Source organism: Polypterus senegalus, chromosome 5 (assembly GCF_016835505.1).
Source record: "Polypterus senegalus isolate Bchr_013 chromosome 5, ASM1683550v1, whole genome shotgun sequence".
Lineage (NCBI taxonomy): Eukaryota > Metazoa > Chordata > Cladistia > Polypteriformes > Polypteridae > Polypterus > Polypterus senegalus.
The window spans coordinates 79,859,509-79,879,541 of NC_053158.1; the positions used below are offsets into that span (position 1 = coordinate 79,859,509).

The 20,033-nt window shown below is 39.0% G+C and overlaps 1 protein-coding gene across 1 annotated transcript in view; it reads right to left on the bottom strand.

The window, feature by feature from the left end:
• Positions 1-20,033, bottom strand: part of LOC120530393 — a 28,743-nt gene that overhangs the window by 928 nt on the left and 7,782 nt on the right. The window contains exons 4-7 of the mRNA XM_039754870.1: positions 11,657-11,767; positions 10,683-10,827; positions 4,447-4,595; positions 2,550-2,689 (exon numbers count right to left, since the gene is read on the bottom strand). Coding sequence (XP_039610804.1) covers positions 2,550-2,689; positions 4,447-4,595; positions 10,683-10,827; positions 11,657-11,767 — 545 coding nt within the window. The remainder of the gene's footprint in view (positions 1-2,549; positions 2,690-4,446; positions 4,596-10,682; positions 10,828-11,656; positions 11,768-20,033) is intronic.

The window sequence follows — 20,033 nt, forward strand, 5'->3', positions numbered from 1 at the left end:
TTCCATGAATTTTACATCTACATGAACAAGTGCCTCATATTAGGTCACCATTTAAAACTGCAACTTTGATCAAATCTTTATGTAACCATGAATCTTAAGGTCAAAGTTTTTTAAGCATATTTCTTTGGTGTGTTGTGATTTCTTTTTATCAATCTTTTCACAAGTGATGAAATAACTTAGTGAGAAACTTGTGACAAGAGTGTAAGTGAATCACTCATCATTAGTTTTCGAGAAAACTGGCCTGTATCTCATCAATTGAAAATGGTGTTTAATGGATTTTAAAGGTTAAACTGTGCAGTTCAATAAAGAAAAGTTATTCTCTACTCTAAACTCAAAAAGTGTTTTTTAAAAAAAATATATGGTGTTGTATTCATTGTCCACTGAGTGTACTGTATTATCAACAGTCAGTGGGAGAAATGCAAGTAAGAATCTCATTGTGAACACAAGAAAGTAAACTTGAAATTGAATCTTTTCTGTGTTCAACTGGCCACAACACAGTTTAATCAACACCACTCATTGCATTTTGAAAATCACATTGTTCTCTTGTGCCAATTTGACTACTTTGCACAGTTTTTCTTCCAAGCTGGAATAAAGACAAGACTTAATTTTTTTAGATGTTAGGTTTTAGCCACCTGAAAACGCGATTAATAGGATGCTATTCATCATAAAGGTTTAAAAATCACTATCCACAATACTGCAAGCAATCAATTACTCACTTTACATATATTAAAAAGAAAATACTAATAAATACATTATCTGAGCTTAACAACTACATAATTAAACATTATAAATGCTTAAAAAATTATTAAAAAATTCTTTGCTCTTGATAGTAAATATTTTTTGTCTTAGGTCAATTTTTTCTGTTGTAAAAGTTAGTATGTTGAAAGCTGAATCTACAGGCTTAATTTGCATGTGTTTTAACATCTTTGAGAATGATTTTACATTTATTCTTACGTGTGTCACACCACCATTTTAAGAATGTCAGTAATAAGTTAATAGGTACGAGCAGCTAGGAATCACTGCATGGTTGCTAGGGTCTACCTCACAGGAGGCATCATGATTTGTGTCACGAAGACTTGCTTATGAATTCCAGCACTACGCCATTAGTGTTTTGTCCAAAATTACAGATTTGAAGTGTAAGCAAGTGTTGGTATAGTGCTTTAGGTTCTGGTCTTCTGGAAACAACTCAAAGCTTTCCACATCTTGATTCAATTCTCAGCATCTCCTGAGGTGCTGTACAATGGCTGACCCTACACTCTGACCACCAAAGGTCATGCGAAAAGACCCCTTGGGGATTAACAAAGTCTATTAAAAAAAATCAGAGCATTTTGGCTCCTGGTTTGAATTACTTTGCACTTGCTAATGATTCCTTACAGTTCTTGTTTAACTATGCCAATGGTTAAGCCCTCTGGTTTTTGATAGCAATACACTGTCTACTTAAAAATCTGTTTTAGCTTTTGCCTCAAAAAACCACACACATCTCCTGGTTATCAAGCTATCTGAAAATGAAGGAGAGCGTCAGTGCTATGTTCCACTTGAACCATAATTAGAATCCATGCAATGTTAAGAACAGCATTACTATGAGCTTACTGAAAAAGATGGAAAAATTGTGCCACATAGGTTAGCATTGCTGCCTCACTGTGGAACAGTCATGGGTTTAAAAGTCAGCCCCGAAATGGTGTGAGTGCAGTTTGCACATTTTCTCCATGATTGCGCGAGTTTGCCCTGAATATTAAAGTTTTTCTCCAGTGTTCTAGAAATGGGTGCAAACATAAATTTAAAATGTGGACAAATGTAAACAAGCCCACTGTCAATGTGAATGTGAGAGGGACCAGTTAGAAAGCTACGTGTGAGGTTGCCTTGTCAGGAAGGAATTTTCATGATAAAGTTTTACACAAGGGACTCCAAGGGCTAGGTGAAATATAACCCAAAAAAAAAAGGTATAAAGCCACCTCAGATCATCGCAGGCATTGAGTCTACATTTGGGAGGAGAGTTAAGGTGATGGCATACAGTTTATTTGGAAGAAAGACCAAAGGCATGAAAGATGAGAGATGACTGGGACCAAGTGATTAGCACAACCCATTGAATAGTCAGAGGTGGAGTCAGTTTAGGAAGGCCCAGAGAAGCAAACTTTTTTTCTATTGTCTACTAGTTTCTGTTGGTTTTTAGTTCATCCCTAAAACAACTGTACTTTAAGTATTTTTGAGATGCCAACAGGACACTCTCCTGTTACAACGGTTCTTAAATTTTGAACAGTGACACGCATATATACAGTAGATATCTTTTTTAAGCATTTTAAGTATCTTTAGCAATGTTTATTACTGCTATACAATATGTCATCTTAATAACTGAATTGCAGCTGAAGATTTCTTAAAATGTCTTGAAAATGTACAGCTAAGTTTATTGCAAGTATAAGATAAAAATGGGATAAAGGAAAAAAGAATAATTTCTTTGTTAAGTAAGAGTACCTGAATAGCTTTATTCAAACTGTTGATGTTTGATATCAGAACATAAACGAAAAAGTATGGTACTTCATATACAGACTTACCATAAAAAATCCCATTTGTGCCTGGTGAGTCTGGCTTGAAATTTTTTGCAATATTTCCTGATAAAGCCAGAATTACAACAGGATAGATGGTAAGTGTGTAACGCACATATTTATCTAGGAAGAAATTTTCCACCACAAACCTGTTGAAAACAATTCAGGAATTAAGTATGATGCAAAACAAGTTAAACTTGTGATTAATTCTAACATCTCTACCTGTGAAAACACAACTAAATTATCACACTATAACAGTTTTAACCATATCATTTTTTAATTTAAAGGATAAGTTTGTTGTTTTTTTAGTTGAGGTTATTTCGTCCCTATCACAGTATTAGTATGTCACATGAAATGGCATTCTAAAGTGAATCATAATTTATACATTTTAAGAAATAACTAGCCCACTCTTGTGCTTTATAATGGAGGTGAAGGATGCTGGAGTCCCTTTACAAGAATAGCCTTAAAGCTTACCGAATATGTCCACATCGAAGTAGAAAAATTTCAATTTTCAAGTAAATGTGCCATCTGCGTTTCTAAGGCATGCTTATTACAGCAAAAGCAAATCAAAAATAATAAATTTAATTGAGGTAAGCATATATTTCTTGCTCATTTATTAACTTACTTCAGCAGTCATGAGTGAAGTTATGACAATCCAACGCCAAGCAACCTGGTTACATTTTGTGTTGGTATTTTACATAGCCTACTAATTGAGATTTACGTCAAGTGGCAGCATAGTGAAAAATGAACATAAGAGTTCTATTGTACTTTGTTCACATAAAAGTACATCTGAACTGAACTGATGATTACATGGTACTGTATGTATAATAAAAGCCTTAGATTTTTGAAAGAGCCAAGCCACATTATCCGCTGTGTGCATTTCACACTCATGATCATAACAAAATTACGACCTTTCTAATGACCTTCCTAATTAATTTGCAGCCTCCCTTACAGACTCTTATAATTGGAAATGTTCAATCTTTTCACCTGAAAAGAAAGTGGATGAACTTCAACCAAGCATGTGAATTCTTTCAGGCCAATTATAGAGTTGCATGTGTTATGCCATTTACAGAAACCTGGCTGAGTAAACGATTTGGATGACCACCTGAACATCAATGGACTGGTGCACCAATTCTTTGGACAGAGACTTAGCCATCATTAGTAAGTCACACGGCTTCAGCATCTGCCTCTATATAATAAAAACAATGTAAAAGGGTGATGGTTAAAGAAAAAGTGCCATAAAAGATATGGAACTTCTGGCTGTCTCACTGTCCCCTATTTCCACAAATTTTAACTACAATTGTCATATTCACACGAGGACAGTGGCAAGCGAAGCTGCTAGCAACATCTCCGAGTGATACAGAGGCTTGAATCACTGTCTCTTGACTCTCTGAATTTTATTTGGGCAATTTCAACCAGTCTTCACTGAACAAAACACTATGTAATTTTTACCAATATGTCACTTTCCCAACTTTCCTAAAGTAGGAAATGTCACTACAGCAGACTACATGGGCTAGAGAATTTTGTTACACTGTCTTGCCCTCTTCTTGGTTTGTTTACTTCATAGTTTTGAATATGGTCAGAAATCTGAACAATACCTACAATTAAATATTGTGTCCCGCAGAATAGTGTTGGAATTACTTTTTTCTCTTTATATATTGCCAAAACTACATGTCATTTGGAAACAAAAGATTAGTTTTCACATTTCACCTAAGGACACTCATTTGTACCTGTGCACTGCCTAAGTAATCTTTGCAGTTTTTGTTTTTTCACCTGCACTTGGAAATGTTTTTAATGTACTTAGCATACTTAAAACAAATATTAATACATGCAAAACTGGTATTAGAACTTTTTCCCCACACAATGCCAATCTCTGTTTTAAAATGCAAACAATATCAGTACCTACCATGCAATGACTTCAATCAAGAGGACTGACAGGCACACAGTAGCAGCTGTTGATCTTGACACTTCCCCAACATATGTCAAGACAACAGCAAAGTTAATCAAAGTTGCTATTGTTGTCCAGGTTATATAGGCAGCCACACCATTATGAACCTGTAAGCATTGCACACAAAAGTAATTCAGTTGTCTGCATATCTAAATACACTGTTACTATAAGAAATACAATCACCAGTTTAAATACCAGTACTGAACAATAAGAAACACTTGATAATATCAAGCATGGTGCATTGCAAGCTGTGCACTGATTATAATGTAATATACATGTAGAGCATTCAGAATAACAATATCACTTCTCCCATGTTAATACTAGTTTACTATCTACCCATCACTCAAAACATGTTATCTTTAGAATAATAATGATTTTGATTCTGTAAGATACCTAAGCTGCATATTACTCCAGTATACTTTTTTTCCATTCACTTATTCACTTGTGGAAATGCTACACAGACGGCAACCCCGTTTTAAATCAAATATATTCATTTCATTTTATTCACGATTCTGCCAAGCAATATTTTAAATTAAATTCTAGTACTAACTTAGATTTTTAGGTATAACTACAAATTAATGGCATCATTTTAGTTAAGGTGTTCCTAATATGCTGTACTTACCATGTAATTACTTATATAATTACAGAGTAACTACATGTTATTACTGTGTACTTACTGTGCAATACAGTGTAACATTATGATTAATTGCTCAATTGTAATTGTTATTTCACAATTTTTAAAAGTATGTATGTACATAAACTGTAGAATAACAATTACAATAGTGTTTAACCACAGCATTACATTGTGTTACACAGTAAATACAATGTAATAACACCTAGTTACTATGTAATAATACAGGTAAATACATGCTAAGTACAGTGTAATTAGGGACACCTAATCTAAAGTGATACCAAAATAATTTACACATATCAAGACACTCTACTACCTAAAAGTGTTATGTGGAAAAATGAAACTAGTATGGTTAAATTCAATATTTTATATTATATATAAAACAGATATTGTAAAAGTTTGGCATTTCTCATTTTATTAAGAATATACTGTAAGTATTCACAAAATTAAGCAGTTGACAGGTGGAAATAGAATCTGAAGAGACTCTCTTAAAAAATGCACTCACTTATGTGAGGTAATAAAATTGATGCTAAATGACACTTGTTTCTCAAAACAATTTCCTTTCTTATATAAATACCAATAGCAGCTGTCACTGCCTTAGCACATGCTAAACTAAAACGTTTTACCTCATAGTATTTGTGGGCAAACATCTACTTATAGATTAAGTGGTTAATTAAGTATTGAAAAAGTCTGATTTTAATCCTTGGCCTATCATCAGTGTACCAGCTAAATAAAATTAAAAGGACTGTGTCAGCCACAAAACCAAGCATTTTCTATTTTACATTAGTTGCAAGGATATTGTGCCTATAAATATCTTTGAAGTACTGCTGCCATCTACTGAACCAAGGACATATAACCGTACTTCAGCTAGTCTTTCAAAATCATTTTCTCACCTTGGTGCAAGGCAATAACTTTTTTTTCACAGGGCATTTTAGCTCCTGGTAGCTCCTGTTTATCTAAACTCAGAGATTCACTCTGATTTAATAAATAGAAGAGTTAAATAAAAATTATGTTACTAAACATTTATTTCTACTTATTACCACATGAAAATCTTTAAATTATTAATAATATCTATAATAAGGTTGGTGAATGCTAAAATGTCAGTATTTCTTTTTCTTATGTGAGTGCACAAAAAACCAACGTTATACACCATGAACAGCAGTGAGATAGCAACTTTCTTGCAACCGCTCGGGTGACATGAATAAGGTTTATAATTGTAATGACAGGTAACTATGTATGGTGGTCACTGGATGAATGAAAATAATGACATGTCAGGAAACCAAAGCTCTGAAATGACTAGGCTAGATCCAATAAATCAGGCCAATGTGGTAGGTATACTGCTGTATTTTTTCAACAAAACATAAGAAACTGTAAGAGCAGTAAGTCTGAAGAGCAATGCCAAGACAAAGCAGCAAAACCAAGTGTCACTATCTGAAGAGGAAAAGGTCACCACAAGGAGAAGGGAACAGGTGTGTATTATTATACCAGATCAAATGGACTACCTATGTATCAAATAATTTGTTGATTACTTACGATTTCAACGCATCTTAAACAGGTACCACAGTTAGTTAATCAAATAAAATGATAAAGGTACAATATAAAGTTGTACTTTTTTATAATAATTTGTTAACATTATAGATGTTTTACTCTAAATAGATACCATGTTATCCATAAATCTCTCTTTTTCCTTTATCATATCTCATAGCTTTCTATTTTACTGTTAATTTATACATTTTTTAGTAAATACTAAATACTCATCCACCCCCTCCCATTTGCGTCTCTGCTGCTTGTGTTGTCTGTACTGGTTGAACGCACACTGAAGAAATATGGTCCGATCAGCTGCTGTTTTTCTGCTGCCGAGCTGCGTGTTCTGCTTGTTGCGCTGCGCGTCGATCATTTAAAAGCCTGTACAGCAGCTGTCCTTTTGTCTCACTGCCTTGTCTTGTGTGACGTTAAAGTGTCTCTCGCGGGATGTCAAATTGTCTTACAAGAAGATCATATATCATCTCCTTCCAAGCCTTCCAAGATTTTTTTTTTATAACAGAGAGAAATATCATTTAAATGGCTCAGTACATAGAGCCTTAAAGCTAAATAACCATTTGTAAAAAGTACCTATCTGGCAAAATAACACTTGAATAATCACTACTAAACAAAACCTACTTAAGAGTATGTGGAAGAACACAGATATATCACAAATATAAAAATGAAATTACTGCTTTTTGTCTGAAAATTCCCCTCCGTCTATCTGTCTATGTTTTCTGTAAAAATATTAAAACATTTAAAATGGCCACTCAACAATAACAGGAGAACACATCTGTCTTTAGGGTTCATGAAGATCTGCTCTATAACTAAGTTTATCATAGTGAAAATTACTTTAATAGATTAAGCCTGCTGTGATAGTCCACTCTATGTTATATATAATGGAAATGATTTGTTATTGGGAAAGGATTCAAAGTTCTTTAGGCAAAAAGGCTTAGACAAAGTACCTTTGTTATTTTAAAGCTTTAGAAAAAATTCAAAGTAAAACAGTTCACACAAAAATAGAGAAAAAGTTGGTATTGCAAAGTAAAGAAAAGTTCTGTTTAAGGTTTATATATCTTATACGTTTCTTTAAGTTTTCTAATACAGTTGAAACACTTCTAGGCAGTCAGAAAAGTGTACGCCTATCCCATTTACATACTGTAAATGAGTATTTCAGTCAATGCTAGCAATGGGACTAATCCCGAAAAACTGACTTAATTAACACACTGTAAAACAAATACTGTATAGCGAACTTACAGGGGGTAAAAGGCTACACCATAGTCTATGGCTATGAAAGAAAATTATATTCTATTCAAATTATGCAAACAATAATATGAGTTTAACTTAAAGCATTAACTTTCTAAGATTGGCTCTTACATCAAATCTCAAGGCCTTCTATCTACTGAAAACAGTGTAAGTAAGAGCACAAATGACACTTATGATTTTCCATCATATGCCACATGAACCAAGACAATGCAGCAGTGCTAGCTTTTTCTCAGCCTGGCTATCCGCAGTTTAGTCCTGTGATGGATGAAATATGACATTAATAATATAATAATAAAATACCTAGTTTACATATGATGAAAGAATATACAAGTATATACAGTGGGATGCAAAAGTTTGGGCAACCTTGTTAATAGTCATTATTTTCCTGTATAAATCGTTGGTTGTTACGATAAAAAATGTCAGTTAAATATATCATATAGGAGACACACACAGTGATATTTGAGAAGTGAAATTAAGTTTATTGGATTTACAGAAAGTGTGCAATAATTGTTCAAACAAAATCAGGCAGGTGCATAAATTTGGGCACCGTTGTCATTTTATTGATTCCAAAACTTTTAGAAGTAATTATTGGAACTCAAATTGGCTTGGTAAGCTCAGTGACCCCTGACCTACATACACAGGTGAATCCTATAATGAAAAAGAGTATTTAAGGGGGGTCAATTGTTAGTTTCCCTCCTCCTTTAATTTTCTCTGAGGAGTAGCAACATGGGGGTCACAAAACAACTCTCAAATGATCTGAAGACAAAGATTGTTCACCACCATGGTTTAGAGGAAGGATACAGAAAGCTGTCCCAGAGATTTAAGCTGTCTGTTTCCACAGTTAGGAACATATTGAGGAAATGGAAGACCACAGGCTCAGTTCAAGTTAAGGCTCTAAGTGGCAGACCAAGAAAGATTTCGGATAGACAGAAGCGACAAATGGTGAGAACAGTCAGAGTCAACCCACAGACCAGCACCAAAGACCTACAACATCATCTTGCAGCAGATGGAGTCACTGTGCATCGTTCAACCATTCGGCACACTTTACACAAGGAGATGCTGTATGCGAGAGTGATGCAGAGGAAGCCTTTTCTCCACCCACAGCACAAGCAGAGCCGCTTGAGGTATGCTCAAGCACATTTGGACAAGCCAGCTTCATTTTGGAATAAGGTGCTGTGGACTGATGAAACTAAAATTGAGTTATTTGGGCATAACAAGGGGCATTATGCATGGAGGAAAAAGAACACAGCATTCCAAGAAAAACACCTGCTACCTACAGTAAAATATGGTGGTGGTCCCATCATGCTGTGGGGCTGTGTGGCCAGTGCAGGGACTGGGAATCTTGAGAAATGGTCCAAAATACCTTCAACCACAATCCAGACTCTCATTGGAACCTACAGGAAGCGTTTAGAGGCTGTAATTTCTGCAAAAGGTGGATCTACTAAATATTGATTTAATTTCTTTTTTGTGGTGCCCAAATTTATGCACCTGCCTGATTTTGTTTGAACAATTATTGCACACTTTCTGTAAATCCAATAAACTTCATTTCACTTCTCAAATATCACTGTGTGTGTCTCCTATATGATATATTTAACTGACATTTTTTATCGTAACAACTAACGATTTATACAGGAAAATAATGACTATTAACAAGGTTGCCCAAACTTTTGCATCCCTCTGTATAAGTAAATCATTGGTTAGCATTCCTGTCATGTGCTATACACACACACATACACAATTAATCCCATTGCTAGCATGGGCTGAAAGACTCATTTACAGTATGTAAATGGGATAGGCATACACTTTTCTGACTGCCTAGAAGTGGTTCAACTGTATTAGAAAACTTAAACAAACAAGGTATATAAACCTTAACACCCTTAACCAGTTTTCCCAGTCAGCAATCCCTTATGTTTTCATCACCCATGTGGAGATTAAAACAGGTAGCTGACTTGGTGACAACAATTCATATACAAGTTTTCTTTGCCTGTTTATGAGTGTCATTCACTGTAGGCTTTAGAGTTCAGACCGTTTCCATCAGCTAATAAAATAATATTAACCCTAACAGAGCTCCACAAGCAAATAATTAAGCAAATAAAAAGAAAATGTTTTGCACAATACTAAAAGAGAAACCTGAGATGGAGTATCGCAGTTATTCATTTTACAATAATTCCTCTCACAATGTATAAATGAAACATAATTTGACCTTTTTCCATACTGTACATTTTTCATGAGCAGAAATAGGAAAGAATGCTTTTGCTTGTGGGTTCACCTAAAACAGATTGACAAACCCTTCTTGTAATGGTACTGAGCTGTAGAAGTATTTCTCATGTAACAGTTTTAAACTTTGTACAGTTCTGACAGGTACAAAACTGTATTTGCAGAAAGCAGATACCAGTATCAATTTTAAAAGAAATAGCCGAAGATCACTGTTCTTTGCTTTTCTTAAGAATAGCATCACAACAAAATTTATTACTGGAGATCTTCCACCAGCTATAATCCAAAATTGACATTCAAAAATTGCCTTTTGATTTTTGCATTGATCTAAAATTGGTCTTCTTTAATGTCCTTCTATACCGTATATAGAATACTATATAGAAAATGCAATGTTAAACAGAATGCATGAATATTGTGCATGTTCTGTTTATCATATTGCATTACTGTCTACAGTAACAACACCATCTAATATTTTAAATACTGATCACCTCAAGCAAAAAAACTGGAAAGCATCTCATGTAACAATATTGTAAATATTCTTCAAATTAAAAATAATTCTCACCAGTATCCTTAAAAGCCACAAATCGGACTTATGGTATGCTTGTAGTTCCTCAATACGGGCATGTACACCACGATATGAGAAAAAAAGAACAATGTATCCAGTAAAGGTAATCCAACATAAGAAAATAAGTGCTGCAATCAATTGCCTGAAACAAAAACAACACACTGTATATTAAACTGTAGTATACAGTATGTACAGTATTTTTACTAATTTCATAAATTTAAAACTCTTCTAATAAACTCTTAAACCATATAGCTATGTTGTTTTTACTCTACAGCGTATAAAATGTGATAGATAATTCCACAGTAATTGTTATATCAAACTACCATGTGGCCAAATAAAAACCTTTGCAGGAATCTCTTTTAAACTGGAGAGCAGCATATTTTTTATTTATCATCCCTCTAGATATTGATCCTCCTACATTGTGCATAGTATTGTTACATTCTAATTCTTGACCCATATTTGATTCTTAGTGGTGTCATTTGCATGCTCTCCTCGGTTCATGTGAGGTTCCCCTAAGAAGACTGTTTTTTAGCCACGGCCCAATTGTATGGTTTTAGTATGATTGGCCAAATTAAACTAGCATGAGTGGGTTTTGGTTTATGTGCATGAGTGTGACCTGTGGTATAGTGTCATCCTATTTACAGTTGATTCTTGTCTTATGCTCATTGCTGCTAGAACACCTGTACCAAGAGACTGAAAAAAATGTATGAATACTGTCTGAAAATTTACATCAAAGGATTACCAAGCATTTTAAGTTAATATACTTTAGTTACTTGTAATTGCCATAAAAGTGTGATTCTTGAAATAATTTACACTTTAAAGATCAGTTACATCATACCTTTCAGTTTAAAGCTAGGTACCAGCAATCTACCATACTTACGTGTGACACATTTACTATATTATGCTTTGTCCTTCTTGGAGACATGCCAGTAGTTTTATGAAACTATTTTGTGATTGGAGCTTTAACTTACTCTCTGTCCCACAGAAACAGCCATGATATGAGTAGAAGATTGTTAATAATCCAGGATATGTAAAATCCATAAGACAAGATGGGTCCAGAATACATCCAGTTATAAACATTCCTTAAAAAAAGAATACAGAAATTTTACATACTGTATCTTTAAATCATGGTGTAAATTCTTATATATAATTACCATAAAACAGCAATTATTCATGTTCCAAGCCTACATGTCTAATATGGCACTCTACTAAAAAGTGTAAGCCATACTAAAGGAACTATGAAACACAGCAGGTTTATAACTTACAATACTGTTTTCAACTTTGAATGTACTTAAATGAGCAGAGGACATCAGGGCGTTCAAATAACATGAATAAACTTGATTGAAATTACATCATTTTTAAACATGTACAACAAGCATGACTAGACAGAATATTTTTTGATTAGAACACTCTAATGAAAAAGTTGTTACAACTGTAAGAAATATGTAGTACTTAAATTACAAAAGTAATTTTAAAAAACAAGTTAACATCAGGCATGAGGAGTCTGATTTTTTGGTAATAGCTGGTCTAGCAAATGTTTTGGGATATACAACCTTATACAGACATAGTGATCTGCATTGATTCAAATGAAAATTCATATGGAATGAAATGGTTAACTTAAACCTTAAATAGAGGCATCTGTTCAACTAAGGTGATATTATTGACTAATATTACATGTAAATGGTTAAATCCATTACTGTTTTATCAGAAGCCCCATGTAAGCTATTCCACACATTCAGGGATTGCGGAACAGTTTTAGAAGACAGCAATACAGAGCACTATGAATTGCATCTATAATATGAGGAATGTAATACATTGCTTCAAAGTGCTATGTGATCCCAAACACTCTTTACATGATACTTAGATTAGTTGGCTGAAAGAAAACTTAAAACAATACTCTTGCAAAAAAGATTTCAATATTGTATTACACTTCCTTTGTGGGTACTACATTAATTTTGTTCAATGCATAGCACACCAGTTTATAAAGCATGGAAGCAAAGTTGTATTTTGCCCCTACAATCTCCTATCTTGATACTATGAGATTTTTTGCTCATTTATGCAAATGCAATACAAGTTTCAAGTGATGTAGTTACAGTATTTTGTATCACTCTAAATCAGTAAACTTCATGAGCACAACTATCCCCCTTTACCACTGTTTGCTGCACACATTTTAAGCACCTATTAAGACTAAAAGGTTTATTTAAATATTATTATGGGGTGGAGATATAAAATGAGAAATATTTTAGTATTCTAATAGCTATATTAACTGTGATATAGTAGCTGCACACATTGTATATTCTTTAGATGAAACTTTAAGTAGGTTGTCAAATATGAAGGTTTATTTCTTTAACTGAAATACAAACCATCTAAATCTCTCTTGCACTGTGTATTAAATAAAGTTCACAGTCAAGATTTGCTTTGCAAACATTGTACAATAATCTCAGCAGTTTGTACAGCACATATTAACTATGTTATAGTGCCTAGTCACTATCAAATTAATATTTTTTTTTACATGTTCTGTATATAGCACCTTTCCACTACTCAAAGGGCTTTTACATAGTGAGTGGGGAACCACTTCAACCACCATTAATGTGTGCCATCCACCTGGATGATGCAACAGCAGCCATTTACATGCCAGTACTCTCACCACACATTATCTGTTAGGTAGTGAATGGGTGAAAGATAGCCAATTATTAACAGAGAGATATTTATAGAGATAGTTAGCCAAATGTCTAGGCATGGAATGATTAGGGGCCCAGAATGACTAGGCTGAGGTGGGCAATTTAGGAAGGATATCGGGATATAACCTACTCTTTACGAAGGATGCCCAGGGATCTTTTATGACTACAGAGAGCCAGGACCTCGAAATTCAAAAGATATGAAATGTCTCACAAAATGTTATTACAGCTACATTGTAACTAATGTACTAACTAACCACTAAGCATGGTCTTTGCATTAGATGACCCTCAATTGTAAGTTCAATCGCAGGTTAAAAAAAAAAAAAAATTTTACACTCAGAGATGGTCTTCTTGTGGTTTAATTCTTTTAGTCCCTAATATCATATCAATATAATAGGATGTCTGATTACTTATTTAGACAGGAGCACTGGTGCTCTTGTTTCACAGATTTACTGAATCTAATCCTGTAGTTATATGGATGGAGAAAAATGGAACTGTATCAATACAATTTTAAAAAGTTCATAGTGAGAACACATGTTAATGTAAACAATTCTGTCAGTTTGTGCACCGCCTGTGATCTTTTTATACAGTAGCAGATGCCACCATACTTAACTGTTGAACCTGAAAGAGATATGTTATTAATACATACAGTATAATATATTACAGTGTTATATACATTACACACACGCAAGTAGGGGGCCGTGGACGGACCTTAATACGTTCGCGAAGACATACGCCAGCAGGGAGTGGCGGGGTACTAACCTTTCTCTTTTTCTTTTTCACAGAAGAAAAGACGCACCGCCGCCATGAGCCTCCCTCCTACAGATTCCCACACTACGCTACTTCCGCCCTTCCTCCGTCCACTGCTCATGACGTCATCATTCCCATCTTCCACCACGGTTCCTTCCCAGCAATCCTCCACTTCCGGCCCCTCTTCCATAAATGTCCGTCAATGCCATCTTTGTCTGTCATGCCCCGGGAACTTATTTTGTTCATGTACATTGACCTGTTGATTTAATACTGTGGATCAATTTTCAGTATACGGGGCCGGAAACCCCAAACCTTTATGTTGTGTTTTGATTCATCTTTTACAGTGGTGTAGCCGGCAGGATAAACAGTCCGGAGAAATGAGCGAAGGACAGGACCTGAACACCGTGCTGCAGGGGATGAACACACAGATCCAGTCCCTGCAGCTAGCGCAAGCCACGACCAACCGGGAGCTGGAAGAGACGAAGGCCAAGTTGGCCGCGGTACAGACGGTAAGACCCGATCCACCTTGGCCGACGCCTCCCCCTCTGGTGCCCTTATCGGAGGCAGACGACGTCGAGTCTTACTTGGGCATCTTTGAACGGGCAGCCACCCGGAACCAGTGGCAGCGCTCCGAGTGGGCATCCATACTGGCACCCTATCTGAAGGGACCCGTGCAGCGGGCTTATTACGACCTCCCCGAGGAGGAAGCCGTGGACTATGACCTCCTAAAAACGGAGATCATGGCACGCTATGGCATCACGCCGGGCCAGCAGGCGAGTGAGTGGAGGAACTGGCAGTTTGACCCCGACAAGCTGGCACGAGCTCAGGCCTTCGATTTCTGGGGCAAAATGGGGCGTTGGCTGCGGCCCAAGGGTCCCCAAGCCCGCAAGGTGGTGGAACAAGTGGCCTGTGAGGGTCTGGTCAATGCACTGCCCAGTTTCCTCACCCAGCAGGTCCGGCGCCATCCTTATAAGGATATGCAGGATCTCCTGGAAGTCCTGGAGCGTCAGCTCACGGTCTTCCGAGCCGGGGGGTCGGAAAGGCAAGCTCGTGGGAACTGACAGGGACGGGTCGCCGCCCCCAAGCCCACTTAACGTGCTGCGGAAGCGCTGCCGAGGCCCAAAGAAAAGCCAGCCTCCCTGCGCTGTTACAAGTGCGGTGAGGTTGGCTATCTACTACCGACCTGTCCGATGAACACGGAGCCAATGGACTGCACCTGGGCTACTACAGAGAGGTACTGTGCCCTGTCGCACCCCTTGGCAAGTCCTAATACGGGAGTGGTGTTAATAAATGGGCACTCGGTGGTGGCATTGTTTGACTCCGGCAGCAACATAACCATTGTTGCTTGCCGTTATATTTTACCGCGACAGTGGCTAAGCCAACATCTGCATGTCACCTGTGTACATGGGGAGACCAGGTTCTATCGTTCCACAAACTGTTATATCGCCTGGAAGGGGGAGTTAACTCGCTTGCCGGTCGCTGTGTTGCCTGAACCCCCCTATCCGGTGATTTTGGGACAGGACTGGTCGGACAGAAACTGCGGTAAGACACACACCGCTCCCGGGGCCTTGTTGGGTCTGGTTATGAGGGGGCGAGGCGCCCCTCCCACGGTCCCCACGCCGTGCTCTCGGGCAGAACTTAATGGCGCACACACACAGGGGGACGCTTCTCCGACGACGGACCCTGACCCGGAAGTATCCACCGGGGAGGGCACGAGCCAGGGAACTCTTCCTCCCACTGGCTCTCAAGACCCATTGAATAGCCTAGATCACCAGTTTCGGTCCACACCTGCGTCATTCAAAAGGGAACAGTGGAACGATGCTTCCCTGCGGTTTGCCCGAAATGCTACTGTTGCCCCTGGCAGCTCACGGGCTGATGAATCCATACCACGCGAGCCCTTTTTTGTAATGGAAAATGATCTGTTGTATCGTGTTGCGACCCATGAGGGTGAGGTGCGGAAGTTGCTGCTAGTTCCGCGTACCTTTCGGCGGGAGATATGCGAACTAGCTCGTGCTCACCTCTTAGGCGCCCACCTCGGGGCCGAAAAAACCCTGGAGAGAATAAAGCTCCATTTCTACTGGCCCGGGATCAACGAGGAGGTCCGGCGTTTCTGCCAGTCCTGTCCAGAGTGTCAGATCCGCCAGATTCCTAGGAGGGACCGAGCTCCTCTCGTTCCCATCCCGCTAATCGATGTCCCCTTTGACAGAATTGGGGTAGATCTAGTGGGACCCCTGGAGCCCTCAAATCGTGGCCATAAATATATATTGGTCATGGTTGATTACACAACCCAATACCCAGAGGCAGTTCCCTTGCACTCCGCTAATACAAAGAACATCGCACGGGAGTTAGTCAACCTATTTTCTAGAGTGGGCATACCCAGAGAAGTCCTTACGGACCAAGGTACGCCCTTCACCTCGGATACGTTCAGGGAGGTAGCCAGATTACTCCGTATAAAGCACCTAAAGACGTCTGTCTATCACCCGCAAACAGACGGGCTGGTAGAACGTTTCAACCAGACTCTTAAACAGATGCTGCGCAAGGTAGTCAACGCGAACGGTAGAAACTGGGACCAGCTCCTCCCACTCGTGCTTCTTGCTTACCGGGAAGTACCCCAGGCCTCTACGGGTTTCTCTCCTTTTGAGTTGTTATACGGACGGCAGCCCCAAGGACTTTTGGATATACTCAAAGAAGGTTGGGAGGCCGAGGCCTTGCCCTCCACCAATATTTTAGAGTAGTCGCCCAACTGCAACTGCGCGACCGACTCGATAAAATCAGACCCCTCCTAAAGGAACACGTGACTCGTGCGCAGGCAGCGCAAGCCCGGTGTTACAACCGTAACTTGGTCCTCCGGGAGTTCCGCCTAGGGGATCGAGTGATGGTACTCGTTCCTACCTCCCATTCTAAACTACCAGCTCATTGGCAGGGCAAGAAAGAAAGGGGCTCGTCGATTATTTGGTTAAGCAACCAAATCGTCGCCCGAGTGAGAGGATCTACCATGTGAATTTATTAAAACCTTGGAAAGACAGGGAGGAGTCTTCAGACTCTCGTAGATCCCTCTCCCTATTCACGTGCACGTCTGCCCTTAACCTCGGTGATGAGCTGACACCCCAACAATGGCAGGAATTAACCCATGTGATCCTGGCCATTCCCGAAGTAGTGAGTGAGTCACCAGGCCGGACTTCGCTGATTGAGCACGATATAGTCACGGCGCCCGGAGTTGTTGTCCGGGAGAGGCCCTATAGACTCCCGGAGGCAAAACGTGCCGAAGTGGAACTGGAGGTCCAACGGATGTTGGACATGGATATTGTGGAAGAGAGCCATAGTCCCTGGTCCAGTCCAATTGTCCTCGTCTCTAAGCCTGACGGCTCCTGGAAATTCTGTAATGACTTCAGACGTCTAAACCAGGTCTCCAAGTTCGATGCCTACCCAATGCCCCGGATAGATGACCTTCTTGAATGCCTGGGTACGGCTCGATATCTGACTACCCTTGACATGACGAAAGGGTATTGGCAAATTCCGCTAAAGAAAAAAACGCCCTCAGTACCCCTAGTGGGCATTGGCAATACAAGGTCCTTCCATTTGGGCTGCAAGGGGGCCCCGGCGACCTTTCAGCGTCTAATGGATAGAGTGCTGAAGCCCCACCAGTCCTATAGTGCCGCCTACCTGGATGATGTAGTCATCTATTCCGGCACCTGGAAGGAACATCTATTGCAGGTCTCCGCTGTCCTCGCGACAATAGCAAAAGCAGGCCTCCGCATAAACCCCGGTAAGTGCTTCTTTGGTCTAAAGGAGGCCAAGTATTTAGGCTACCTGGTGGGGCGGGGACAGGTGAGGCCACAATGCTCCAAAATAAAAGACATCCTGGAAGGGCCCCGTCCGAATACCAAGAGACAGGTGCAGGCTTTCTTGGGGTCAGCAGGGTACTACCGCCGGTTCTTACCCCGTTTCTCTGAAAGGGCAGCACCCTTGACTGACTTAACAAAAAAAGGCGGTCCTTTGTACGTGGTATGGAACGACAAGGCGGAACATGCATTCGCTGACTTGAAAATGGCCCTAACATCAGCACCTGTGTTAAGAACCCCAGATTTTGGTCTTCCATTTCTTCTCCAGACCGATGCTTCGGACACAGGCCTAGGCGCCGTGTTGAGCCAAAGTATCGAAGTTGTCGAGCACCCCAAGCCCGGAAACTGTTGGACCGGGAGACCAGGTACGCGGCAGTGGAGAGGGAAGCCTTGGCCATTAAGACACACCTACGTTACTACCTGTTGAGTCGCGAGTTCACTCTGGTGACTGATCACGCTGCTCTACAGTGGATGTCACTACACAAGGAGTCGAATCCCCGAGTCACCATGTGGTTTCTGGATTTGCAGCCATACAAGTTCACCGTCACTTATCGCCGTGACAACCTTTAGGCCAATGCCGATGCCCTCTCTCGTATTCACGACCTCTCAGTTAGGTCCGCCCGACCTGACGGTTCTGGGCTAAGGGGGTCATGTCACGCACGCACGAGTAGGGGGCCGCGGGCGGACCTTAATACATTCGCGAAGACATACGCCAGCAGGGAGTGGCGGGGTACTAACCTTTATCCTTTTGTTTTCACAGAAGAAAAGACGCACCGCCGCCATGAGCCTCCCTCCTATAGCTTCCCGCACTACGCTACTTCCGCCCTTCCTCCGTCCACTGCTCATGACGTCATCATTCCCATCTTCCACCACGGTTCCTTCCCAGCATTCCTCCACTTCCGGCCCCTCTTCCATAAATGCCTGTCAATGCCATCTTTGTCTGCCATGCACCGGGAACTTATTTTGTTCGTGTACATTGACCTGTTGATTTAATACTGTGGATCAATTTTCAGTATACGGGGCCGGAAACCCCAAACCTTTATGTTTTGTTCTGATTCATCTTTTACAACATATAATACAATGTTACTAAATCTATACTGTACTTCTCACATTAATGTCACAAAACATTCCTGCTGGATATTAAGCCAAATTAGTGTTAACTTTTACCAAGTAGCAACCAAGCTGCTTTGCAGTGCTTTATTTATTTAATTCCATTTAGAAATTGTAGGGACAAAAAAGCGTCTTAAGTTAAGAATGTGCGTATTTTTCCAATCTCTTAATACATTATATATCCTTTTTGTGGAGAATTGGTCAAGTTTTGTTACAATTTTAATAAATTTCCATACAGCTCTTCCCATCTGATATTTACAGCACATAGAGTTGTTTCTTATAATGCCAATACTGTAGATCAGTAATCATAATACAAAATTCAATAGACTTTCTACAGTTCTTAAACTGAAAGTAAATGTTACCTTAGTTCACTGACATGTAATGGTTGGCTAAAGTTTTTTGATTAAGGTGGTAAACAGCATCTGTACCTCATCTGCTACACCCATATCAAGATACTCTAAATGCACATTCATTAACTTAGAAATGATCTACAACAGAGACGGGGCTGCAAGTTGAATGAAAATAATTATAAAATACCTACAAAATACACAAATCCCTAAAAATCAAGCTACAGCAGGTCTGTCAAACTTATATTTTAAAAGCAGATTTCTCATCAATATTCAAAATACTGTCACATATCAGCACCTTTGAAAGAATAAAGATGAGAACAACTGATCTAGGTAGTACATGAAGGAGTTGTGGTCAGGATCTTTAACACAGGAGCCACGAGAGTTGTTAAGCTTACCAGGCTGTTCTCATCCATTCAGATGTTACTAAATCTCTTGAAGTGTAACTCTATTATACTACTCATTTTTATGCCCTAACATTTACTGCATGTTACATATGATATTAGTCTCAAACCCATTTAATCCAATTAAGGGTGATAAGGAACCAGCCTATCCTGACAAGACAAGGAACAACCATTGAAAGGACACAAGTCTATCACCAGTCCATCACAAGTATGACAG